The 27,797-nt window shown below is 48.1% G+C and overlaps 1 protein-coding gene across 1 annotated transcript; it reads right to left on the reverse strand.

Moving 5' to 3' along the window:
- Positions 1-7,418: 7,418 nt before the first annotated feature.
- On the reverse strand, positions 7,419-27,786 carry CEACAM19 (CEA cell adhesion molecule 19). Its single transcript, XM_074314167.1, has 7 exons — positions 27,504-27,786; positions 26,526-26,894; positions 15,881-16,031; positions 12,099-12,145; positions 10,975-11,057; positions 9,272-9,319; positions 7,419-8,515 (listed from the first exon to the last, which is right to left on the reverse strand). The coding sequence occupies exons 1-7, from the start codon at positions 27,556-27,558 to the stop codon at positions 8,462-8,464; spliced, it is 807 nt and encodes a 268-aa protein (XP_074170268.1). The 5' UTR covers positions 27,559-27,786; the 3' UTR covers positions 7,419-8,461.
- Positions 27,787-27,797: the final 11 nt, after the last annotated feature.

A 27,797-nucleotide genomic window follows, 5' to 3' on the forward strand; every position in this document is an offset into this window, starting at 1 on the left:
GAATGGGGGTGCCTGTGGGCATGCTCCAGGCAGAGGGAACAGAATGTGCAATGGCTGGAAGAAGTTCATCTGGTGGACCATAGACCACAGGGTGGGGGTGAGGGCAGGAGGTGCTGAGAGGGGATCCTGAGGGGCCAAAACCTTGCAGGGAGCTGAAGGTTGTGGTGAGAAGCCTGGACTTTAAGGGTACTGAGAAGCCATGGATGGTTCTGAGCAGAAAGGAGCAGTGTCGAGTTTGGCCTTTAGGAAGATCCTTTGGACTGTCTTGTGGTGGGAGGGTGGGAGGGAGCAGGAGACCAGGTAGGAGGCTGGGGTGGGGATTGGGAGAAACAGCCTGGCCCAGGACTGGGCTGTTAAACCAAGGAACACCAAGCTCGGAGACTTAGGTGGCAGGTTCCCTTGCTTGCCCCAGTGAAACTGAGGGGGGGAACACCCATGTTTTGGGTCTGGGCAGCTGGGTGACCTCTCTGCGTGCCCAGAAGGGTAAAGAAAGGGGCAGAGGCTGGGCGTAGGGGCTTGGAGAGGGGGCATCACCAGTTAGAGCCCCTGTCGGCAGGTCTGCACGGTCCTCTGCTGCCCCCTCCTGGCTCCACAGTGATTCCCATTCTACCTGTAAGTCTGGCAACAAGGACAGACCCAATAAGCCCAAACTCCAACCAGTGACAAAAGATGACACTTCCGGGTCGACCGTGCTGTGGGGTGCACTCACGTTCACTGTCCCTAATCCCACACCCCTGACCCCGGTCTCCAGCTGCCTTCTCCTGCCAACACGTGGTACTGAACTAAGGCTGTCCTCCCAAGCCCTGCCCTCTTCTTTCTTATTTAAAAAACAGTCTTATTGAGATGTAATTAACACACCATACAATTCATCTATTCCAAGTGCACAGTTCAATGTTTTAGTATGTTTCTAGGGTTGTGCAACCATCATCACAATCAATTTTGGAACATTTCGATCACCCCCAAAAGAAACCTTGTACCCATAAGCAGTCCCTCCCTATTTCCCCTCTCCCTCCCAGCTCCTGGCAACCACTAATCTACTTTCTGTCTCTATGAACTTGCCAATTCTAGACAATTCATATAAATGGAATCCTACTGTCGTGCTGGGAGGCCTGCGGGGTCTCTGCTCCCGCTCCCCACATAACGCAGGATATGGTGAGGCCAAAAAGGAACACCCACGGAGCCATAGGTAGGGGAGTCATACCACTATATTCTCTCTGGCGGCACTATACTCTCACTGGAGGCTGGATCCACACTGTCCGCAAACCGCCATCCACGCTTGCCAGCCCAGCCGCCATCTTCTTGCTAGCCCCCATTCTCTCTTTTTGCTAGCATAGCCACAGCAGTTATATTAGTGGCCAATGGCTCATTGGTTACAGCTGACGGCCAACTAGCCACAGCTGATGGCCATCCAATCACAGATGGCCATTCACTACCTGAGCCAGCACCTGTCTACGTGAGGCCGAGAGCCTGGAAACTGCTTTCTGGGGCTCTGTCCCCACACTCCACCCCTACAGGCTCTCGCCTCACAATCTATGCGACAAGCGTCTTCCGTGAGGGGCCCTGTGCGAGGAGCCTGGAGGTGAATGCAATATCCTGGACATAGCCAGGCTCTCTGGGCACAGCCAGGGTTTCTCAGGGCACCACCAGTGCTTCTGGGCATAGCCAGACTTCCTGAACTTCTTAGGGTACCACCTGTCTTCCCGGACACAGCCAGGGTTTCTCAGGGCACCACCAGCACCTCTGGGCACGGCCAGACCTCCTGGACTTCCCAGGGCACCACCTGTCTTCCCGGACACAGCCAGGGTTTCTCAGGGCACCACCAGTGCTTCTGGGCACAGCCAGACTTCCTGGACTTCTTAGGGTACCACTAGTTTCCCCGGGCACAGCTAGGATTTCTCAGGGCACTGCCACTCTGTGGGGGCAGAGCCCCAGAAAGTAGTTTCCAGGCTCTCGGCCTCACATAGACAGGTGCTGGCTCAGGTAGTAAATGGCCATCAACTGTGATTGCATGGCCATCAGCTGTGGCTAGTTGGCCGTCAGCTGTAACCAGTGAGCCATTGGCCACTAATATAACTGCTGTGGCTACGCTAGTAGAAAGGGAGAAGAGGAGAGAAAAAGAATGGGGCTAGCAAGAAGATGGCGGCTGGGCTGGCAAGCGTGGATGGCGGTTTGTGGACAGTGTGGATCCAGCCTCCATTGAGAGTATAGTGCCGCCAGAGAGAATATAGTGGTATGACTCCCCTACCTATGGCTCCGTGGGTGTTCCTTTTTGGCCTCACCATATCCTGCGTTATGAGGGGAGCGGGAGCAGAGACCCCGCAGGCCGCCCCGCACGACACACTCTCTCTGGGAACAGCCCGACTTCCTGGACTCAGCCATGTCTCTCAGGGCACTGCCACTCTCTGTGGGCACAGCCACACTTCCTGGACACAGCCAGGGCTCTCAGGGCACTGCCACTCTCTCTGGGAACAGCCCGACTTCCTGGGCACAGCCAGGGTATCTTCAGGGCTCAGCCAGACTTCCTGGACTCAGCCAGGGCTCTCAGGGCACTGCCACTCTCTCTGTGCCTCTCAGGGTACCCTGCTGGAACAACAGCGACTCACAATCAAGGTGCTTACATATTCTCAATGGCGGCCAGTCAAGAGACAAAAGCAAATATCCCCCAGTTCCACTAACAACAGTTCCCAAACAAACAGTCAAGCGGTCCATTAAATTAGGGATGGAAGGCAATTCCCCATAGTCCATAGTCATTCACCAGGGCTGTCCTGGGGTGAAGGACGACCTTGACCTCACCCTTATCTCCCACGGAGGACTCAGCAAGCGTTACCTCCTGGGACTATAAGTCCTGCATCCGGGCTGCCTGAGCAGGAACTTCCCCGGCCCACAGGGCTGCAACGACCTTCGCTTTCTCCGGCCTGTGCTGGTTGGGGAACCATCCACATCTTTCCACCTCTCCACGGGGCTCCATCTCTCCAGCAGCTGCATGGCTTTTCCTGTGCGGGTGGGAGAACCATCCACATCCTCCCATCCCTCCACGGGGGTCCAGCTCTCCGGCAGCTGCTCCTCCTGGTCTTCCTCAGACTGGGTGTTCATACACACAAACTGCTCCACCATCCTTCGGAGAGCTTTGGCCGGCACTGTACCCTGCTTGCTGCGCCATTTGTCATGCGGGAGACCCTGCTCGCTGAGCCATTTGTCGTGCTGGGAGGCCTGCGGGGTCTCTGCTCCCGCTCCCCATACAAGAACGCAGGATATGGTGAGGCCAAAAAGGAACACCCACGGAGCCATAGATGGGGGAGTCATACCACTATATTCTCTCTGGCGGCACTATACTCTCACTGGAGGCTGGATCCACACTGTCCGCAAACCGCCATCCACACTTGCCAGCCCAGCCGCCATCTTCTTGCTAGCCCCCATTTTTTTCCTCTCTCCTAGCGTAGCCACAGCAGTTATATTAGTGGCCAATGGCTCACTGGTTACAGCTGACGGCCAACTAGCCACAGCTGATGGCCATGCAATCACAGTTGATGGCCATTTACTACCTGAGCCAGCACCTGTCTACGTGAAGCCGAGAGCCTGGAAACTGCTTTCTGGGGCTCTGTCCCCAAACTACCATATGTGATCTTTTGTTTCTGGCTTCTTTCACCTAATGTAATGTTCTCACGGTTTATCCATGTCGTAGCATAAATCAGCATTTCATTCCTTTTTAGGGCCGAATAATATTTCATGGTCTGGACCTACCACATTTGGTTTAACCACTCACTGCTGATGGACACTTGGGTTCTTTTTAACTTTTTGGCTATTATGAATAATGCTGCTGTGAGCACTCAGGTACAATTTTTTGTGTGGACCTATGTCTTCATTTTTTGCAAATCCAGCCGTCTTGCAGTGTGAACGCCATCACTGTCCCTGGCCCCCACTCACACAAGCCAGACACCTGGGAAGGGGTTTCCTGACTCTAGTACCTCAGCTTTCTTCACACCTGATTCATTTTTTTCTGACAACATTATTCCCCCTGGACTTCACATTTGATGCTTTGTTGTCAGCTCTCCAAGGACGAAAGTCTCTGTGTTTGTTCACATCTGTCTCCTCAGAGCCTAGAACAGCTGCACACAGCATATGATCAATAAATGTTGAATTGATCAATGAACAAAGCATTGACATGTGCTTCTCCCCAACCCCCCCACATCTAATTCAGGACCGAATTCTATCAACGTTTCATTCTAAGTATCTTTCGGCTTTGTGTACTTCTTCCCTGGGCACCCCTACCACCCTGGTCCAGCACCTGCTGAATGAATGAATGAGTCATTGAATGAATAGATGGAGGAGGGCAGGTCTGTCTGGAAATTTCTCTCAGGAAAGCATAGTGGTTGAAAGTATGGGCTCTGGTGTGAATCCTGATGGTGTTTTGATTGGGCTGTTCATATACATTTCAGTTCTTCCTGTTATAGGTACATGGTAGGATTGCACCCACCCAGCCCTCTTGACATGAGATTTGTACCATGTGACTTGCTTTGCAATGAAATATGAGTGGGAATGTCACTTCTGGGTAGCAGCCTTTAAAAGCCAGTTCATGCCTTGCCATGTTCCCTTCCTTTCCCTGCACAGTGGTGGGCTCTGTGAACATGGGCCTGTTCCCGAATGAGATGTAAAGCAGAGCTCTCCTGCCCCTCATCACAACTGCCTACTTAAGATGGACATGGAGTATGAGCCAGAAATATACTTTGATGTTTTAAGCCATGGAGATTGTGGGGTTGTTACTGCAGCATAACCCAGTTTATCCTGGCTGCAACACTGATCTTTCCTTATATTGGTGTGTGACCTTGGGATAGTTACTTCACCTCTCTGAACCACGATTTCTCCATCTGCAAAATGGGGATATAATAGTCCCAGCCTCCCAAGACTATTCTGAGAACTCAAGAAATTCCAATTGTCAAGGCACAACGGCCTGGCTTATTCAGTGGAGTTATTATTCTCATTACAATTAATTCTGGTTTTGTAGTGGTAAAGGAAGAACCCTTTGGAATCCTACTTCCTAAAAGTCTGTGCTAGTCTTCTAGGGCTACTATAGCAAACACCACAGACTTGGTAACTTAAACAACAGACATCAATTTTTTCACAATTCGAAAGGCTGAAAGTCTAAGGTCAAGGTGTCAACAGGGTTGGTTTCTCCAAAGGCCTGTCTTCTTAGCTTGCAGACAGCCACTTCCTCTCTGTGTCCTCCCACGACCTTTTCTCCATGCATGTGGTTCCCTAGTGTCTCTTCCTCTTCTTATAAGGACACCAGTCCTGTTGGATTAGGGCCCCACCCTATGACCTCATTTAATGGCCTCTTTAAAGGCTTTATTTCCAAATACGGTTGCATGGGGGTTTAGGGTTGGAACATACAAATTTTGAAGGACATGAGTCAGTCTATAACAGCAGGTATCAAGTGAGCTGGAAGGCAGGCAGGCAGTCTCAGAGAGCTTCCTCTTGAAAACACTGCCATCTTGGAGGGGTGTGTGTGTGTTAATTGGGATTTAGAAGGAGCTAGGTGTAACAGAATCCCTAAGTAATGGCAGCTTCAATAAAAGAGGAGTCTTAAGTAACTATCTAACCTGGCATGGCAGCTCTGTCCACATTGTTGTCCTGGTTCAAGCTCTCTCTCACTGGGCTCTGTGCTGTCCTTGTCCACATGATCCCTGGTGGCTCTCACCACATCTTTTCTCCAGCCTAAGTGAACAAAGAGAAAGGGGTATCCTCTCCCTTTAGGCATGACCTAAGGGTTTCATATATAACCCCTGCTTACATTCCATTGGCTTGGAATTAGTCACATGGCCACACCTAGCTGCAAGGGAAGCTGGGAAATGTAGTTTTTATGTCTGGCAGCCATATGCTTGTTAAAAATCCTATTACTGAGGAATGGAGGGAACAGATATTGGGGATTGACAAGCAGTTGCTGGCATAGAGGAGAGGAAGCAGGAATGTGGGTTCTCTTCATCTGAGGTCAGGTTGAATAGAATCCTCCCATACCCTGAACCCTAGAAGCCAGAGTTGGGCTGAGCCCTGCCCATGTGGCTGACCTGGTTGACCTTCTTAGTAAGCAGGAGGTCAGAGGCCCAGGCATTGAGTGTCCTAAGAAGCCTGGGGGATGGAAGTCCCTCAAGGGAGTATTAGCATGCTGGGCCACAGGAAATGCAACTTCCCTTCCTGTGAATTCTTCTTCATCCTGTATATTAGTTTCCTGATGCCACAAATTTAACAGCTTAAAACAATAGGGATTTGTCCTCTTACAGTTCGGGTGGTCAGAAGTCTGAAATGGGTCTTACGGGGTCAAAACCAAGACGTCAGCAGGGCTGTGTTTCTTTCTGGAGGTTCTAGGGGAGAATCTGCTTTATTGCCTTTTCCAACTTCCAGAGGCTTCTGCTCTTTTCCATCTCCAAAGCCAGCAAGGGCCAGTGGAATCTTTCTCACATCAAGTCACTCTGACTCTGTGCTGCCTTGGCTTTTCGGCCTCTCCCTCCATCTTTGAAGTGTGTCACTCCAATTTCTGCTTCCTTTGTTGTCACAGCTCCTTCTCTGACTGTCACTCCTCCTGTGACCCTTTTATAAAGACACTTGTGATAACATTTAGGGCCCACCAGGGTAATCCAGGATAATGTCTCCATCTCAGGATCATTAACTTAACACAAAGCAAAGTCCCTTTTGCTAAATAAGGTAATATTCATAGGGGATTAGGACATAGATATCTTTGAGGAGCCAAAAGTCAGAGTCTTTGCAGTGTCTTACATGGCCATGCGCACTCCCCGCTCCCCATCTCCTTGACTTCACCTCCCACTCTTTCCCCCATTCTTCTTCTCCCACCACCCTACCCTTCTTGCTGCTCCTCGAACACACTGGCATGCTCGTACCTCAGGACCTTTGCACTTGCCATTCCATCTGCGTTGAATGCTCTCCCTCTAGATCCCTCCATGGCTCCCTCCCTTTCTTCCTTCAGGTCTTTGCTCATTGTCACCTTCTCAGTGAAATGCTTCCCAACCCCAGTTCTCTTTATATTTCCCCCAATGCACTTATCACCATCCAACACCCCACCATGACATATTTATTTATTTTTTTCCTGACTCTCTACCCTGCCAGAGTGTCCCATTAGGACAGCAAGAGATTTTGCCTGCTTTGTTCCCGCTAAAGCTATAGGATCTGGAACTGTCCATGGCACACATTCTATTTATTGCTAAATGAATGAAAAAATTAAGGGCCCACCTTTGGGACTCGGCGTGGGGTGGGGGTAGAGAAGGGAGCCTTGCTCTGAGGGACTTGGTAGACTCAGGGTGGGGGCAACAGGCAGAAGTTGGCCACAGGTTCTGAGACACTGAATTTTTTTATTAGTTTCAGGTGTACAAAACAATGTTAATAGTTAGACATTTACACCCCTCACAAAGTGATAACCCCCCTCAATCTACTACCCCTCCGACGTTGTATATAGCTGTTACATTTCCATTGACTCTATTCCCTATGCTGTATTCCACATCCCATGACTATATATATATAAAATATTAAATTATAGTTGACATTCAATATTACTCAGCTTTAGCTTCAGGTGTACAGTGCAGTGGTCAGGCATCTACACCACCCCTGAAGTGGTCTCCATAATAAGATAAGTGCCCATCGGATACCCTACAAAATCTTTACATTATTGATTATAGTCCCCAAACTGTCTTTCGTATCCCTGTGGCAATATCGTGGCTACCAATCTGTGCTTTCTAATCCCCTCACCTTCTCCCTCATCCCCACCCCTCTCCCATCTAGCAACCCTCAGTTTTCTTTCTATATCTCTGAGACTGTTTCTGTTTGGTTTGCTGAAAGACTGAATTTTGAGAGGTACTGGATCTGCCTGAGCAAGGATCGGGTCCAGCAGCCGTGGTTACTGACCAGAACTGTCCTCTGGGGCCAGAGGCCTGTGAAGCCAGCCCTCCCTGCCACATGCCTTGTCCTCTGGGGCATGTGTGGTGGAGGGCTGCCTTGTCCTGGGGGAAGGGGCTCTGAGGGCAGCAGCGGTGGAGCATATTATGGGCCAATCAATAGTCAGTCGGGAGCTCAGCCAAGTGGGCACCTGTGAGGTCTGGCTGGAGGCAGGCCTGAGGACACCTTCCTCACCCCCAAATATCTTGGTGGAGGGGAAGGGAGGCAAAAACCTATTTTTCCCAGGCACATGGGTCAGGTCAGGTTGTTGGAAGGACCAGATTAAAGTCGGGTGCTACACTCAGAGGGTAAGTGAGGAGCTGGGCGTGTCACGGCCTCCTGTCCCCCACCTAGGACACCTGCCTGATGCCATGCTGTGTCTTCAGCAGAATTCACCTCATCAGCCCCACATCTCCGATGGCCTGGTCCTGCTGGGTCTCTGGTGTGGCTTTTCTGTGGGTGTGAGGACCCCAGGGGAGGGCTGAGGCTTTCCCTCTCTCCACTGGCTTGGCCGGGGACACTTTCAGGGGGTTGGCACCAGCTGGCAGTAAGGGGAAGGGTCAGGGTTCAGCAGCTCCTGGCAGGGAGGGGAAAGAGAGAGAGGGATTATTATTGGGGGGAGGTGAGAGTCAGGGTGAGGGGGAGACAGAGGAACCAGGTAGAGACTGCGAGACAGAGAAAAACACACATACACACAGAATGGAAAACCGAGATGGAAAGAGACAGAGACAGAGACATGGAGATACTGGAAGAGCCAGAAAAGCGGGCAGACATAGAGAGACAGAGATGAAGAAATGGGAGAGACAGAAACATAGAAAAGGAGAGAGGATGAGAAGGAGCTAGAGGAACAAGGAGATAGAAAGAGACCCAGAGTTAAGGAGGGAAACATAAAAGGAGAGAGAGAGAGAAAAAAAAGAGAGGGAGGACAGAGTAGAGGGACATACACAGAAATATGTAGACAGACAGCCAGGGTCACTGAGAAGAAGACAGAGACCCAGGGACAGACAGGAGAAGATAGAAAGGGGCTGAGACCCAGGCCCAGGAATGGGTCCTGACTCGAATTGTGACCCTGGGCAAGGCCCTTCCCCTTTCTGGGCTTCATTCCCTCCTGTACAAATTCAAGGTCTTGGATCCCTTTACCAAGGAGGAAACGGCAACCCCAGGAGGGGAAAGGACTTGCCCAGGGTCTCTCAGCTGTAACATGCTTCTCCAGGAGCTACAGACCAGAGAGAAGAGTTGGTGATGAGGACAGCCCCCTCCCACTGGTCGTGACCCCCTCCTCTCCCAGGCTCCATGGAGTCCCCGCCACCCCTCCCACCTCCCAGCGCCGCACCTGGTAGTGGTGGTTCTCTGGCTCCCTCTGCGGGGGTGGGGGCGGGGCCTGCAAGGGAAGAACACAGATGATACAGGGCCCTGGCACTCTAACACCCCCGCAACATTTGACCTTCGGTGTTAGGACAGACCTGATTCCAAATCCCCATCGCCCCTTCCTGACTATGAGGCCCTAGGTAAAGGGTACAACCTGCCTGCACCTCAATGTTCTCCTCTGAGAAATGGACGCAAGGGCACCGCTTCATGGGAGGGGCCTTCAGTGGCCTGACAATCACCCCATTAACGCTCGGCCTCCCCTGTGGTTCTAAGTGTTTAGTTTTAGCTTCTTAAGTTTCTCTTCTTATTTAATTCTTATTTCAATTCTTCCCATCTGAGTATAAAAGCAATACAGGTAACCCCCGAATAACACGGAACTTTTATAACATGGTTTCACTCTAACACGGTTTGAGAATTAAAGAAATCCCCGAACAACAGGGAGCATAATAAGAGCTTTTAAGAGCAAAAAATATCTCATTGGAAATTAGGGAAATCCCTGAACAACACGGAATGTAATAAGAGCTTTTAAGAACAAAAGATATCTCACTTGAAATTTTTCATTCGAGCATGAATGTCGTACCAGATTTGACTGCAGAATTTTAAAATTTATTAGAATTTTAAATCCATTTTGTTCGTGGAGTATTAAGTTCAGAGGATGAAGATATCTTGTCAAAAAGGAAAATGCCCTTGGTTAATGGTGCTTAGTAGTGATGACGGAGAAAACATTACTTAATACATATTAATATGTTACCCTTTTGGTGAAAATTACTTTAAAAAAGGTATTTCCCTTAATTATAAAACTACAATAGGATGTTTTGTTTTCTGAATCTTGCTTTTTCAGAAAGCAGCATTATCTTGGCAATCAGGCCATAATAGGATAAACTGATTGTTTTCACTTTTTTTTTTTATTGGGGAAGGGGAACAGGACTTTATTGGGGGAACAGTGTGTACTTCTGGGACTTTTTCCAAGTCAAGTTGTCCTTTCAATCTTACTTGTGGAGGGTGCAGCTCAGCTCCAGGTCCAATTGCCATTGCTAGTTGCAGGGGCGCAGCCCACCATCCCTTGTGGGAGTCAAACCGGCAACCTTGTGGTTGAGAGGACGTGCTCCAACCAACTGAGCCATCTGGCCACCTGGGAGCTGAGCAGCAGCTCATTGACTTCATTCTAGTCGCAGAGGGCGTAGCTCGCTGACCCATGTGGGAATCGAACCGGCAGCCCCATTGCCCAGAGCTTGAGCTCTAACTAACTGAGCCACCCGTCCGTCCACCCAACAGTATGTTTTTTATTTTATTTTTGGAATCTAACCCCCTTTTTTTGTACCAGTTCGTTGTTTTGTATAACACAGATTTGCATAACACGGCATTTTTAAGGAACCTAACAACCGTGTTATACGGGGGTTACCTGTATGTGCTCAGTGTAGAAAATATAGACAGGAGAGAAAATAAAGCCCACCCCCAAGCCTCTACACCCAGAGACAAATGCTCTTTATGCTGTGCTGTTTCCTTCCAGTCTCTTCCTTCTGGTTTTTAAATAAGTGGGGATCTTAGAGAGAGGGATGCAGTTCCCAAACTGTGTGACAAGGCACCCCAGGGCACCACAGCCAACTTGGAGGGGTGATACCAGGTTAGTGTGGGCTTTAGGGGAGAGGGGCAGCGGGGGGGCCTCACCGTGGGGGTGTCCATGGATGCTGTGTTGAGGGGGCACACCAGGAGCACTGGAGATGGCATCACTTCATAGATGTTTTTGTCACCTGATACAGAGGACAAGGGGAGCAACCAGCTGACAGGTGGCCCACAGGCCCACTCTGGCTGCTGTCGACATTCCTTTATTCGTTCAACTAACATTTGTGCAAATCCCTCTTCTTACCCAGCTCTATGCTGGGGACACAAGAGTATAACTGAGACAGCCCTGGCCCTGCCCTGCTGGGGTTCACAGTCCAGTGGGGGAGACAGACCTGTCCCTAAACAGGGATGACACAGAGTGGGCAGGGCTGGAGTGGGGGAGCCCAGAGGACTTCCTGGAGGAGGGGATATCTGAGACTAAGGAGAAGTGAGAACTATGTAGAAGCAGGAGAGGGTGTGTGCAGAGGCCTGGTGGTGAGAGCCTGCCATGTTTAACTATATGTTTGGTCTGTCTGGATCGATCCATCTGTCTATCTATCTATCTATCTATCTATCTATCTATCTATCTATCTATGTATCTACTTATCTATCATCTGTCTATTTATCTGTCATCTATCATCTATCTATTTTGTTTGTTTGTTTTGTTTTGAGGGTGGGAATATTACATATGAGAGATGAAGCCAGATAAAACAGCGGGGACCAGTTTATGGGAGGCCTTGAGAGCGATGTTAAGGAGGCTGAACTTTGTCCTAAGGGCACTGGGGAGCCATGGAGGGTCTTGGAGCAGGGAGACAGGGTCGGAGTTTTAGAAGTCCCCTGCCAAGGGATGGGGTGGAGGCTGGCCTGGAGGCTGGGAGACCAGAGAGGAGGGGCTGTGCAGATCAGGAGATGGAGCCTGAGGTACGTCGTGACCTGTTGGTGGCTGGGTGAGTATAGGGTGACTGGGGACGGGAGTGCCAGCCAGTGAGAAGAGGGAAAAAAGCATGTTTGGAGTAAACACTGATGACTTCAGAATCTGTGGGTTGAGTCTGGGGAGCCCGGGAGACGTCTGGGTGGGGCAAGCGATTGGGAGGCACCAAGTAGGAAAGAGCAAAGGGGTTTGTGGCTGGGGGGCAAAGAGAAAGGATCCGGGAGGAGGGCTGGGTAGCAAGATGCGGCCTGTGGCTTACCAGAGTTATGACTGGGGCCCAGCTCTGCTTTTCCTGTGGTTTCCATCCTGGGGGCACATGGAAAGAACCAACATTAGCACCATAAGACGCTCAGATGGGATGAGCCCCAGAGAAGCTGGAAAGCCCCCTAGGCTCCAGAGAGAAGGATCATTCCTACTTCAGACTGAGCCATGGCGAGACCTGTCCCCATCCCCACCTCTTCTCCCATAATCCCCAGCCACACAGCCCTTCTTCAGTCTCCTCAGCCTCCACCTATGCCAACGAGCAATGTTTCTCTAATGTCACCATTTATACAGATCATTTAAATGATCTGCTCCATCTACCTGTTTTATGATTTCTGTACTATGTCTCTTTCAACTGGCTCACTTGAATACGCTTATTTAAAAAGTACACTTGACATCACTACATAAAATTTGTTAATTCACTAAATAAATATTTACAGAACATCAACCATGAGCTAGGCACTGATGAAGGCGCTGGGAACATAGCTGGGAACAAGACTGACAAAGAGCCCTGGCCTCCTGGAGTGGACTTCAGTAGTGGGGGGTACTGAGATGGAGAGAGAGAGAGAGAGATTTCAAATAAACAATTGACAGTAAATGTCAGGGAATGAAACGTGTTAAGAAGGAAAATGAAGATGGAAAGGGACAGAGGATGGAAGGGGTGTGTGTGCAGTTTCAAGTAGGATGGTCTGGGGAAACTCACTGAAAAGGTGACATTTGAGCAAAGGCCTGAAACAGCCAAGGGGACTAGCTGTACAGAAATCATGGGAAGAGAGTTCCAGGCAGAGGAAACAGTCTGTGCAAAGGCCCTGAGGCAGGAGCAGGAATAGCAAAGGAACAGCAGATGTGTCTGGGGCAGAGACTGGACTGCGAGGGGCAGAGTGGGAAGTGGTGAGGTCAGGGAGGTGGGGGTGGGATAGGAGATTGAGCTGGGACTTGTGTCCATGGTGAGGACTGTGACCTTGACTCTGGGGGAGCCGAGCTGACTGATTTTAACAGGATCTCTCTGGCTGCCGAATGGGGAACAGACTATGGGGGCACGAGTGGAAGCAGGGAGACCAGTGAGGAGTTTACATTATAAATGAAAAGAAGACTCTGTCCAATTAGACATAAGTACTAAATGATTAGGAAAATAAAGGAAAGCCAAACCATAATTTAAATTTGTAGCTCGATATGGTTGCAGATTTTCTCTTGGTAAATGCTATCAAGTATTAGATAAGTGTTAAATGCTGGCTAGAACCTAATTAAGACATTCATTTGCCACAAGCAGAACAACGCAAAGAGGATTGTTTTTCACCACGTGTTTCAAAGCTTTTAAAAATAGTGAACCATTAAAAACCTTTTTTATATGCAAAAATTTCAAACTTAGAGAAAAGTTGCAAAAATGGTACAAAGAACATCTGTATAGTTTTTGCTCAGATTAGCCTATTATTTTCACTTCATTTGCTTAGCATCTGTCCTCTCTCGCTCCCTCTTTCTTTCCTGGGTGCATTTTTTTTTCCCTGAACCATTTGAGGGTAAGTTGCAGATATCATGGCCTTCATGACTAAATACTTCCAAGTATTTAAATATTTCCATTTTGTTTTTTTAAACACCATGGCCTAGAATGCCATGTTAAGTGGCCTCCAGCTCTGCCTGTGCTCTGAGAATCTTTGCGATTGAGAATCACTGGCTATTGTGGGAAAAAAGCTGGTCCCAAGGTGAGGAGACAGGGAGTCTAGTTCTGGTTCGGGAGCTTACAAGTTACTCAGGCCTGGGTTCCTATCTGGGAACCTATTGCCACTCACAGGCCAGTTCATTTGCCATTTGGCAAATGAGTTCATATCTCTAAACCTTAGTTTTTGTCTAGAGACAAGGCAAACTATGGCCCGAGGGCCAAATCAGCCCGATCACCTGTTTTTGTTCTGCCTATGAGCTAAGGCGTCTAGCCTCCGCTACCATGGCAGACATTATTAATCAATCACAGCATCTTCTCCCACTGAACTTAGATGCAACCTCCAACCCCTTTTCCACTGCAGCTAATCAGGAAACACTGATTCAGGCAGAAACCCAAATAGTGTTCTGATTAGGATACAAAGCCAAAGGGTATTTACAAGAGAGGGAAGGGGAACAATTACATAAATAGAAGGAAGGCTGTGGGGACAGAGTCCCAGAGAGCAGTTTCCAGGCTCTTGGCCTCATGTGGAAAGGTGCTGGCTCAGGTGGGAGATGGCCATCAGCTGTTACCAGGTAGCCATTTGCCACTGATATAACTGCCGTGGCTAAGCCAGCAAGCTCGGGTTGCAGTTAGTAAGGCGGATTGCAGTTAGCAAGTGAGGTTGGTTGGCAGAGAAGCAGAGGGCAGGTGGCGGATCGTGTAGCTCCTGTTTCCTGTGTCTCCAACCCAGCCTCCAGCGAGAATATAGTGGTATGACTCCCCTATCTATGGCTCCGTTGGTGTTCCTTTTTGGCCTCACCATATCCTGCGTTCTTGTGCAGAGAGCGGGACTAGAGACCTTGCATGACAAAGGCATTTCTACGGGTGCAGATAAGCTAACATAGTACATTAATTCTAAGGAATGTTTTTAAGTTTCAGTCCAGTAGTCATGGTATCTGCTTTCTTGTTGTTTTTGCAAACTGTGCTTTGGGGTACAATGTTGCTTTAGTCCCAGTCCAAAGGTTATCTTGCCCTGTGTTAACATTCCAAAGGCTTGAGGCATAAGAATTGTAAGGCAGTTCCTTTGGATTGACAGCTTCTAGTTCCATTTTAAAGTGGCTCCATTTATATTATTTTTTACAGCTGTTTGCCACGCCTAAGTTAGAATTTATCAGGAGAAGGATGAGTAGGATGATGAAGGTCAAGAAACCACAACACATAAGGAAGAGTTGAGGAAGGAGAGAAGATTGCTGCCTTCATTTTCTGGTGATTATGGAGAGACAGAAAAATTAGACATCTTATCAGCAACCAGCTCAGAAACAGCTCAGGAGAGAAAATTCTGAAGAGCTGATCTCATGAGGAAGGAATTTTTCATGAACAGACTGTCTCCTGGGAAACAGGCCCCAACCTCTCTCTGCCCCCATGCAGTGGTCGCACCCTCTGATGGCTTTGCCTGCCCTCTATCCACTCTACTTCTTTGGCAATAGTATTTGGTTTCCTTTGCGGAAACCCACCCCACTCTCAATCCACTTGGCCATGTGGAGCCGGTTCTATTTCCAGCTCCAGGGCTGCACAAATAGCACAGTTTGGCCGTGTAGAGCATTTGGACACCTGGCCACAGTGACTGGTCCATGGAAGGACATGTGATTTAAGGCAGGCCTCGGGCTTTTGTTGGAACTGTCAGGAACAAGGTGCAGTCTTTCCTCTGTGGTGGCTGAACCAGTGGGATATGAGCCTGGAGTCGCTGGAAGCTATCTTGTCACACCACAAGGGGAGAACCTGCCTGAGAGTGAAGCCACCATAGAGAAAAGCAGAGTTAAGAGGTTTATGGAGGAGTTTCTCGACAAAATTGAGTCTCCGGATCCAGCCATACTTGATGGTCATGTAGGACAAAAAACAAGAACCAACTTTCTAATTTTTTGTAAGGCAGTTCAAGGGTCTGGTTTCTGTCCCTTGCAATGCAGAATTCTGCCTAATACAGGATAGAAAGATTCTTTTCCACTCCAGGTGTTCCAAGGATTGATGAGATTGTGTATCAGTCGGGTGATGTGACTCAGGGAAGAATCAATCAATGGGATTGATTGAGAAGGGAAGAAAGGAAGGAAGACAGAAAGGAAGCAGAGAGCGGCGTGGGGCTCCTGTACCTGTGGCTCCGGCCCTTGCAGCCTCTTGTCACCAGGAGATAGGCAATGCTGCCAATGAAGAGGGACACAGCGGCAACAGATCCGACGATGACGATAGACACAATCCCAGTGCTCATGGGCAGGTGTGTAACGGGCAGCTCCGTGTGCTTTTCTGAGGATTACAAGAGAGGACTGTGTGATGTGTCAGAAAGGCCTCCCACTGCCCCCACTGCATCAGTGACTATCCACAGAACACTGATGTACCAGTGTGTTTTCCCAGCCCAGAGTTTTCTCTTGCTTTTCAGAGCTGAGTATCCAACCGTCTGATTGACTCCACAGCACATAAAACCCAACGTGTCCCAGATGCAACTCCTCGGCTCTCCCACCGCAAAATCTCTGCTTCCCTAGGATTTCCTACCACGCAAAACCTACCTCCTGACATGCTCCCCACCCCTACCCCACCTACCTGCTTCTTCTTGCCTCAGTTGATGACACCTCCACCCTTCTAGTGAAAGGATGAGGTTCTGATCTGGAAGCTATCTTGTCACAGCACAAAGGGAGAACCTGCCTGAGAGTGAAGCTACCATGGAGGAAAGCAGAGCTGAAAGGTGTATGGAGGAGTTTCTTGACAAAATTGAGTCCCTGGATCCAGCCAGACCTGAAGGTTATGTAGGACAAAAATAGACATAGGGGACTCGACTAGCAGGGTTCTCATTCTCGAGATGCTATATTTGGGACGAAGCCTACCTGACTTCTGGCCCCCACCACGAGGACCTTCAACCTTTAATCTCAAGTTGGACACCTGTTATGTCTCAGCCATTCTTGGCAGCTAAGTGCATAGACTCAGAGTTCAGAATACTGAGGTTCAAGTTCCTGCTGCCTCCTGGCTGTGTGACCTTAGGCAGATTACTCAACCTCTTTGTGCATCAGTTTTCCCATCTATGAAATTAGGACAATAAGAATATCAACTTCTTGGGTTTTTGTGAAGATTGAAACAGTTTACACACACACACACACACACACACACACACACACAAAATGTTCTCTCAATTATCCAACAAAGTAAATTCTGTGCCATTTTACAGATGAGGAAACTAAGGCGAGATGAGGGACGTAAACTGACCTGCCCGAGAGCTCATGGTCAATGCAGTGCTGGGATCACACCCAGACCAGGTCACCTGAACTCCTAATGACCACTCTGTGTGACTTCCGAAAGAGGTGCCTGGGTCCTGAGAACCCGTGGAGGGTAGGAATAAAGTATTTCAGGCTCTGAGTGAGTAAAAACTGTTATTTTCAAAGAGACTACAATATATATGTGTGTGTGTGTGTGTGTTTGTATATATATATTGGGGGAGAGAGAGAGAGAGAGAACCAAAAAATGTATACACATTTTAAGAAAGGAAAAAACTGTATTAAAATTATGCTGATGGTAACCACTTTGAGTACCTCTGGTAATTGCAGAAGTTAAATGTGACTTGCATTCATCTTTGTTATCGGTATATATTGAGTATTACAATTTTAATAGTTTTTCCTTTCTTAAAATGTGTACACATTATTTTTGGCATCCTCTGTATGTGTGTGTGTATACACACACGCACATGAGGGTCTCACAATTAAATTCGCGAACTCATCCTAGAAAAAGTGCTACATACCTCATTGCTGAATATCACTATGGTCACCTTCGAAGTACTCCCCTTGGGAAGCTCTGCACCAATGCCAGTGCCTAGTCTACCCTTCAAAGCAACTTTGGAACTCTTTCTGGAATGGCCATAAGAGCTGTCATTGTATTGCCCTTGATGTCCTGAATGTCATCAAAATGTCTTCCTTTCAGTATTTCCTTTATCTTCTGGTAGAGAAAGAAGTGATTGGAGGCCAGATCAGGTGAGTAGGGCGGGTGTTCCAATATAGTTATTTGTTTACTGGCTGAAAACTCCCTCACAGACAGTGGTATGTGAGCTGGTGCATTGTCGTGATGCAAGAGCCATGAATTATTGGAGAGAAGTTCAGCTCTTCTAACTTTTTCATGGAGCCTTTTCAGCACTTCCAAATAGTAAACTTGGTTAAATGTTTGTCCAGTTGGTGCAAATTCATAATGAATAATCCCTCTGATATAAAAAATGTTTATCATTGCAACAAGTTCGTGAACTTAATTGTCAGATTTGTGTAGGTAATCAAATTAATAAATATTTGCCTATTTCATCTATCTCCCTAAAAGTTTATCTATTCAAATTGTCCAAAACCCATTTTAAAATTTAATCTTGTCACTGTGAGGAAGGGGATAGCCTGTGTCCAGGCTTGTCTGGTGTTTGGGCATAGGTGTCCCCATGGTCCAGGGAGGTGGCTAAGTTAGGCCCATTTTGCAGGTGTGTAAACCAAGGCCCAGGGGGTTGCATTTGGGTAAAGGATAGAAGGCTGTCCCTCTTCTAGACACTGTGCTAGCAACTTTTGCACCTTCTACCTTATTGAATTCCTACAATTGCAAGTAGAAATTCAATGGCTTCTGTGAGTGGCTCAGGAGGTGGTGCAAGGCCAGGCTGTGTTGGCTCACAGGGAGCCTCTGAGTCTCTGTCCATGTCCACACCCTCCCCCAATTGCCCAGCCTTCTTACAACATCCAGAGCCCCCTTTCCCAGGATCTGCTTGCTCTGGCCCCTGCTGCCCTATCCACCCACTCACCCTCGTGACCCACAACTCCATTCCTCACTCTCTGGGCTGCTCAGTCTTTGCCCATGCAGTTCCCTCTGCCTAGCAGGTTCTTCCCCACATGCTATAACTCCTGCTCATTTTTCTGTTCCCAGCTCCTCCTGGAAGCCTTCTCTGATAACCCCAGACCAAGATGACTCCTGACACACTTTTCCTTCATAGCTTACTTAATTATGCAATCAGTTGATTAATGTTGGTAGAGTGAACATATGGGTGTCTCCTTAGCACCTTCCACCACACCACCATTGTGAGGCCCCCAGGATTTCAGAGGGATTGCTCCCACCCCCAGCTCTGGATGGGACTCTCATTAGCATGTTCTAATCAGTATGGTTCCACCCCTTGCCACAGTGATTGGATCAGGATGGGCAGCAATCCAGACATAAGCCAATCAGAACTCTGCATTCCCTTGGCAGTGATTGGTTCAGGTTGGTCCATCTTGGGGAAGTGAAGGGCCAGAGTTCAGAATTAGGGAAAAGGACATCCCTTGTTCTGGAAGTTGTGGAGTTTTGAGGCCTGTGAACACTGGAATCATTTTGCTACCATGAAAGCATTATCCATGCCTCCCTCTTCCTTGGAAAGAGAACCCTGAGCTTTAGTTGGGCAGAAACCTGCCCAAAATAAAGACTATTTCCAGCCTCATGCATGGACAACTCATTTAAACATGCCTTAAAGCACTGTGTTGACCAAACAAAATGGCAACATTGTTTCAGACATTGAAACCCTGAGCAAGTTCACATACTGTGTACAAATTTCCCCATTTTAGAAGGACACCAGCCATATTGGATTAGGGCCCACCTTAGTGACCTCACTTGAATTTGATTACTTCTGTAAAGATGTGATTTCCAAATAATGTCCCATTCTGAGGGACTGGGAGTTAAAACTCAACATAGCTTTTTGAAGGATCATGATTGAACACACACCTCCCAAGTCTAGTTCCCTATGTCCTGGAGAGTCTTTGAGCTGCTCCAGATCGCTAATCCATTCCTTTTCTGCGTATATTAGCCAGAAGCAGTTTCTGTTGCAGCAAGAACTCTGCCTGATTCACAGGACTAAGTGTCCTCTGTTTATAACTTGTTGTATTATCTGCTCATTATTATAGAGTGTGAGCTTGTAAAGAAGGAGCCTGCGAATCATTGTATTTTCCAAAGTTGATTGCAACAGTATGCTCTTCTGGATACAACCTTGCTATTCTGCTATCCAGCAGAAGGGTCTAACCCCCTTCCCTTGAATCTGGCCAACCTTAGCGACTCCCTTGTAATAATAATAATAATAATAATAATAATAATAATAATAAAAATGCAGTGTAGGTGACACTGTGATTTCCAAGGCTAGGTCAGAAGAAGCTGTCCAGTTTCGGCCTCGGTCTTTTGGAATACTCATTCTCCACATGCTGTCCCTCAGAACCCAGCTGCCATTTGTGTGAGGAAACCAAGTTACATCGGAGAGGCCACTGTGATGATGTTCCTGTCAACAGCTCCAGCTGAGGCCCCAGCTGACAGCCTGGACAAACCTCCAGACATGTGAGTGAAGACACCTCTGGATGATTCCAGCCTCCAGCATTTGAGCCAAACAGCCATTTGAGTCTTCTCATCGGAGGCCCCAGACATCGCAAAGCTGACAAGCCACCCCTTCTGTGCCCTGTCTGAATTCCTGATCCCAGAAATCGTGAACATAATCAAATGGTTGTTGTTTTACAGCACAGAGTCTGTTCTGCAGCGATAAGTAACGAGGACAGGACTTCACCTTCTGTTTCCTCTTCCAGGACTGAAAACTTTTTGGTTTTTCTCTTCACTGGTCTCTGAGACCATCCATACTCAGTTCTACTAACAAAGTATCATCTGGGGCTTCTTCTGTGGACCAGACTTATCCATGCTGATATTAGATTGGATACAATCACATCTGAAAAGTGTTTTGAGAGACCATTATACAAATGGACAATGGCCATACCATCCATAAAAGCAAAATGGTGACCCACAGCCTACAGAAACCTGCCTAGGACACCAGTCCTCTCATAAACATCCCAGGAAGTCAGCCTGCTTTAAGCTAGACTTGCAGGAAGCCAGCTTGCTCTCCAGGAAGCTAGACAATAACTTCCTAACAATCAGCCCAACTGGCTGGAACTTGGTTATAACTGATAGCTTTCCTAATTTTGTCCCCGCTTCTAACTTAAGAACAACCAGAGAGAGCCAAAAATGTATCCTACCCAGTCACTTAGGATGCCCTGCTTCTAGTCAGTTTCCCTATTTGTAAGTCAACAGCCTCCAATCAGGGCACCCATGAAGCCTTCCCTGTTTTCCACTAGGAGACTTTCCTACCCCTCTGCCTGCCTCTGAGTCTGCAAGTGATAGTGGCTGATTCTCTTGCTATATATAGCAAGCTCTGAATAAATAGCCTTTGCTTTTCTCATTTGGTTGGTCTTTGTTGATTTCCACAGCTTCAAAAGCAGCAGCATCATGTAGATTTGCCAAGCCAGTCGGCATAACCGTCCTGTGGTGGGAGGTGTTGTGACTGCCCCTATTTTGCAGACATGGAAATGGAGGCTCTGAGAGGTTTGGTCATTTGACTAAAGGTCGAATTGCTGGTGAATAGTAAACCTTCGCCAGCATATAGTTAGTCTTCGATGATGGTTGTTAATGAGGAGGCAGAATGCAGGAATCTTCCTTTTATCTGCAGGGAATATGTTCCAAGACCCCCAGTGGATGCCTGAAACTGCAGATAGTACTGAACTCTATATTTATTATGTTTTTTTCCTATACATACATACCTATGATAAAGTTTAGTTTATCAATTAGGTACAATAAGCAATTAACAACAATAATACGCATACAATAGAACAATTATAACAATATGCTGTAATCAAAGTTATGTGAATCTGGTCTGTCTCAAAATATCTTATTGCACTGTATTCACCTTTTAACTTACAGGAAGCACTGCATGGCTTCTCTTTGCCAAATCTGAATTGCCAGCATCACTACTCTTGTGCTTTGGCGCCACTATTAAGTAAAATAAGTGTCACTTGAACACAAGCACTGTGGTCCTTCGACAGTCAATCTGATAACTGAGAGAATGACTAGGTGACTAGCGGGTGGGAGACACTGGACGGAAGGATGATTATATCCCTGGTGGGATGAAGCTGGACGGTGGGAGATTTCATCATGCTACTCAGAATGGCACACAATTTACGAATTGTTTATTTCTGGAATTTTCCAGAATTTAGTATTTTCAGACCACCGTTGCCCCCGGGTAACTGAAATTGCAGAAATTGAAACCGTGGATAAGGGGTGGGGACTACTATAAAGTCATAGTTAAGAGTGTAGGCTCTGGAGCCAACGAGCCTGGGTTTAAGTCCTGCTCCCTATCTGGGTGGCCTGGACAAGTAGCTTAACCTCTCTGTGCCTCTGTTTCTCCATCGGAATAATGGTGTTCATCACACCACAGCTGGGAAGAGGCAGAGGATAAATGTGTCTGAAGCACGCTGCACATGGTCCATAAAGGGGAGTCGGGCTCTGTAATTAACTGCCTTGGGTGTCAGAAGGGCCAGAAGGCTTCGAGGAGCCTGTGCAGTGTTGTCTGAAGGCCCCACTTCCCCGTGACCAGATTTACGGGACAACAGACACAAGCTGTAAATGACTGTGATTCCCCTCTGGGCTTTTGAGCCCAGTTTCTGTTGCTTACTGGCTGTGGGACCGTGGCAATTGAGTTTCCCTCCCTGAGCCTCAGTTTCCTCATCTGTAAAGTGGGAACAGCCATAGTACCTGGGCCTTTCTTGTGTTTTCAGGCTGCCCTGTGCCTGTGAATCCTCCACCTCAGGAGTTCTGCCAGAGACTTGCTGTCTTAGCCTCCTTTCAGCCAGGCGCTGTCACATGACCCATGCTCCCCAATCAGATGTACCCATGTGAGACAGGCTTTGGAAGCCAGAGACACAGAGACACAGGCATCAGGTCTGGCCTTTGATGGTGAGAACATGGCTGACATGCCCACCAATTGATAAACTCTACAAAGGCAGAGATCCCTGTCCTGTTTCTTTTGTAAACTCAGTGCCTGGCACACAGCAGGCGCTCAACAGATGTTTGTTGAATGCATAAATGAATGAACGAATGCAGCTTTCCAGTGCCCCACGAGCACTGGGGTCTGGGCCCAGTGCTGACAGTGTGGGCAATGCTTGCTCCGGCAGGAGCAGCTTTGCTGAGTGACTTATACCTTGTTCCTAGTTCCCAGCCTCCTGGAAATCCCGTGAGTACACGATACCCTTTATTAAACCCCTTTCTGCACATGCCAGATGGGGTGACTTCTGTTACAGCCAAATCCCCCCTCAGAATGAGGAGAGTTACTTGAGACACAGGAAGTGCTCCCTGCCATTTCCATCTCCCACTATGTAGGGGCTGAATTTGGGGCCACAGCTGCCCTCAAATATAAATGTCCTGGCTACCGAGGAGACCCATCCTAAGGTGAGGACACTCCCAACCCATCCCTAATTCCCCTTAATTCAACCTCCACCTTTTCCTTTGCTCTTCCTTTTCCATTGAGCTGAACCCTTTTGTGCCCCTGCTCTCTGTACTCAGCTTACCAGAAGCCACGGCAATTCTCTCCCCGTTACTTTCTGCTCTCCTTGGAGACCCCTCAGTGTGTCCCTGAATCCTTGTGGAAGCCACCAGCGTTGAGAAAAAGCCAGGTGGCAGAGGGGCCAGGGACACAGACTGGGACCCAAGTGGAGTTTCAGCTTCCCTCCCCTCAGTGGCATGGTCTTGGGCCCTCTCTGGGCCTCAGTTTGCCCCTCTGTAAAATGGGGATCATCCAGGGCCTTCCCAACATGGTTCTTGTGGGAATGGAATGAGGTGAGGTCAGCAAAGTGCTGAGCTTGGAGGTGCCTGGCATGTAGTAAGTGCTCCCTACATGGGAGATGGTTGCAAATATTTAGTGAGTGGATTAACGGTGACAAAATGATAATAAACATATATTATATAACTACTAGAAACGGCAGGTATTGAGTCCTTGCTCATCTTCCCAGCCCCAATCCCCAGGCCCCTAACTCCCCATCTTATTTGTCTTACTTGACCTCACCCCCTTGGACAAGGGGTGGACCCTTGACTCAAGGGGAAGCAGATCACAGGCAAGGCTGGGACAACCAGATTCTCTTTCCATCTGTCTCTCTCTCCAGCTCCCTTTCCTTTTATTCCTGCATTCTGGAAGAGGAGATTCAGAATACGCAAAGAAGCCTGGCTGACACACTGTTTATTGTCCTAGTGGGAATCCCAGGCCGTGGAGAGGAGAATGGAGTTCATGAGCAGATTGACACCAGAGATGGCGCCCCCTGGAGGAGGGGGGAGCATTTGGCTTCCTGACAAATATTTCCCACCAGAACCCTGCTGGGTTCCCCACACATTCATTCATTCAACAGTGTGTCCCACCCTGCTCTAGGCTCCGAGGAGATAGTTGTGAACCCAGGCCTCCTGGTGCTGACATCCCACGGGCTATCTCTGGGGTTTCACAAAATCTCCCCACTTTGAGCCAGTTGGAGAGAGCGTCTATCTTTACAATCCGAGCCTTGGCTCCAATACATCCTTAGGATGCCCTCCTTCCTTTCTTGCCTCAGTCATGCCAGCTCAGTTTCTGAGCCCAACAGCTTCCTGCCGCAGGCCCTTTGCACAGGCTGAGCCCTCTGCCTGAACACCTCCCAAAGCTCTTTTCCCTTCTACTTAGCACTGTCAGTTATCACTCAGGCTTGGTTGAAGGATCACCTTTCCAGGTCAACCTCCCTGATACTCCAAATGAATCTCCTAATCACAATCCTATACTCCTTGTACTTGCCTTTCTTTCACAGTACATGCTCTGTTCATATAATGATTTGTGTGTGTGTGTGTGTGTGTGTATGTGTATGTGTGTGATTATTTAGTGTGTGTGTCTGTGAGCCCTGGGAGAGCAAGGCCAGGGCTCACTCAGTCACCACTGTGTCCCCAGCACTGCCCAGTGCCGGCCGACACAGAGGAGGCCTTGAGGAGGAGGCACTTGGGGAATGTTTGCTGAAGGTGTGAGTGAATGATCAACTTAGTGTCTGCAGCGGCAGCTCTATGTCTGATTCAGGCAGCCCTGCATTTGAATTCCAGCTCTGACGTTGATTCAATGATTGGCTGCCTGATATTTAGGAGGTGACTTAAACCACCCGAACCTCAGGTTCCTCCTGGATAAAATGAAGATTCAACCTGCACTGGGCCCCATGGATGAGTTAAACTGTGAATTAAATCACTCTCTTTAAAACACTCATAGCTTCCTGTCAGTTTCCCCACAGCCTGCAAGCATGGCCCCCGTGTGCCTCTCAGACCTCACCTCCTTAAACACCCATCTTGCTCACCACCTTGTAGCCACGGCATCCTTCTGTCTATGCTTTGAACACACTACTAGGCTAACCTAGCCTCAGGGCCTTTGCACTTGCTGTTCCCTCTGCCAGGAACTCTGTCACCCAGAAATCCTCAGGGCTCTCTCCCTCCTTCCCATCTCTACTCAAATGTCACTTTTCCAGTGAGGCCTCCTTGATGACCTGCCATTCCAAATCACATCATCCTGTTTCTTTTTTTTTTTTTTTACTGAGCAAGTCATAACCTCTCCACACCTCAGTTTCCCCATCTGTAAAATGAGTGTAATAATATTACCCACCTCACAGGGCTGCTGTGAGGATTAAATGAGTTACCATATGTACAGCTGGCATGTAATAGGCACTAAATAATGTTAGCTATCATTATTATTAGTAATGTCACTATCTGAAATGACACCTTAATTGATTATTTATGGCTTTATTATCAGCACCCCATGTTTGAATGAAGGAAGGGAGATTATTTCTCTTTCTCTGCTTTGAAAGGAAGTGGTTAAGCTCCCAGACCCTTGTCATTGTGACTTCATGGGATGAAATCCCAGCTCTGTCAATTTCTGTGCCTCAGTTTCCCCATCGGTAAAATGGAGACAATAATGGCACTTACCTCATGGATTTTTTAAAATTAGTTTTCATTTATTTATTTATTCAAACATTAACTGAGAGCCTACTATGTTCCACACACTGTGGTAGATGTTGGATGATAAAAGAATGAGTATGTTCTATTTCTCTCACTTTGAAGGACTATTGTAGGAGACCAATATGTAAACTGATAAATTAAAACACATTATGAAAGTCACAAAAGTAACCATGGGACATAGATGATGAGTGACCAAGTCTGCCTAGGAGGGTTGAGAAGTTATTATTCCCACCCCTTCAGTTCACTGAGATATAATTGACATATAGCATTTCAGGGAGGTTTTTTTTAAAGATACAAATGAGTTCCTATAGGGCAGTGGTTCTCAACTGGGGTGATTTTACCCCCCGGGGACATTTGGCAATGTCTGGAGACATTTTTTGTTGTCACGACTGGAAGGGCGCTACTGGTATCAGTGTGGAGAGGCCAGGGGTGCTGCTAAACATCCCACAGTACACAGGACAGCCCCCTACTATAAAGAATTAGCCAGTTCAAAATGTCAACAGTGCCCAGGTTGAGAAGCTATGCTGTACGGTGTGTTGACAACAGTCCCATAACAAATGCCCAAGGAACGTTAGCTGTTGCTGTTGTCCACCACCCTGTCTCCAGGATTCCTCCAAAAGTATTTGACTTATGAACATGAGGATTGAGTGATGTAGTTTACTTCTCTGGACCAGGCATACAGTAGGTGCTCAATAAATATTTCATTAATTAATGCATGCGAGGAATAAGGGAGATGGTGCATTCTGCAGGGTCTGACTCAGTGTCTGGCACAAGGGAGGCATTCAATAGATATTTTACTGGTTAATTGCATGAGCAAATGATATGTCTAAGGCCTGGTACACAGTAGGTGCTCAATCAATATGTGCTGAGTGGAGGTAGTGTTTGCACGGGGTCTGGCACACAGTGGCTGCTCAGGGTACATTAGCCTCCCCACTTCCTCCCCCAGGGCCCAGCACTCACCAGTCACCTGGACCTCAGTCTTGCCCCGCATGGTCCAGGAAGGGTTAATGGTAACCACTACAATGTAGGTGCCGCTGTCCTTGGGCTGGGCGTGATGCAGCAGCATGGAGCCATTGGGGAAACCAACGATGTCACGCTGCTCCATGGCACTGCCATCTCTCTGGGGTCGCTTGAGCTCAGGGATGTAGGTGAACAGCCTTGTGCCACCATAGGCCTCCTCCCCCAGGTACCAGATGAAGTCTTGGAAGGTGTCTGGGATCCCCTGGACAGACAGGAGAAGATCCTGGTCCTTTTGAGGTTGTTCTGGAATCTTTTGGATGTGGAGGTCTGCCCAGGAGTCTTGGGGAATCCAGAGGGCCAGGACTGAGGCTGTGGGGAGTTACAGGGGAGGCCGGAGATCAAAGGGGTTCGTCAGGGACCATAGCATTCTCCTCCCTATAGTCCTCATCTGGGAGTAAGGATTCTGAGTTGCTCATTGGAAACAGTGCTGGGATTGATTAGTGATGTCTGCCCTCGGTTCAGGAATAGACACCCAGACCCATAGGGATGCCACAGATATGCCATCCCCTTGTATCAGAAAGTTTCTCTGCCCTGAGCTGCTGTGTGGCCTGTCTCTAAACCCGTGGACTCTCGGAATTCATTCATTCATTTATCCAACCAATACTCACAGGAATATATATTGTTTATGCTACAATACCAATTACATATGATATGTCTAAAATTCCCTAGATTTCTAGGCACTGGGGACACAGCAGGGAACTGAACACATATAAATTCCTGCCCTCATGTGCTTAACATTCTAGAAAATTTCATAGATCAAATGGTGATGGGGTTGTGATTCCACCACTACCCTCCTCCCTTATCTTACTCTAATAGTTTCATCTTCCTTGATAATCTTTCCTTCTTCCAAGGGGAAACATCAACCCCTGGGCCAAGTCTCCTTCTCCCCTTGGCCTTGGGGGTACGTTTCCTCCTTACCTGAGAGCAGGAGGCCCTTTGAGAAGTGACAGTGGGTCCCCGTGGGAATCTCCATCTTGGTATCCTGTGGAGATGCCAAGGGGCCACCTGCTGGACACCGATGGGGTCAGAGGGCCTGTCTGAAGTGGGCCAGCTCAGTGAGGATCTTGGGGGTGCCTCCGACACATGGCAGAGGCTGGTTGAGCCCCAGCACCCCTTTTCCACAGGCTCTGGAGGTTTCACCTGTGTTCACTGCGATGAATGCACAGACACTGGTTGAACCAGTTTTCTAGGTGACTGGGGAACTTCCTGAGG

The sequence above is a fragment of the Rhinolophus sinicus genome, linkage group LG11 (assembly GCF_036562045.2).
Source record: "Rhinolophus sinicus isolate RSC01 linkage group LG11, ASM3656204v1, whole genome shotgun sequence".
Classification (NCBI taxonomy): Eukaryota; Metazoa; Chordata; class Mammalia; order Chiroptera; family Rhinolophidae; genus Rhinolophus; species Rhinolophus sinicus.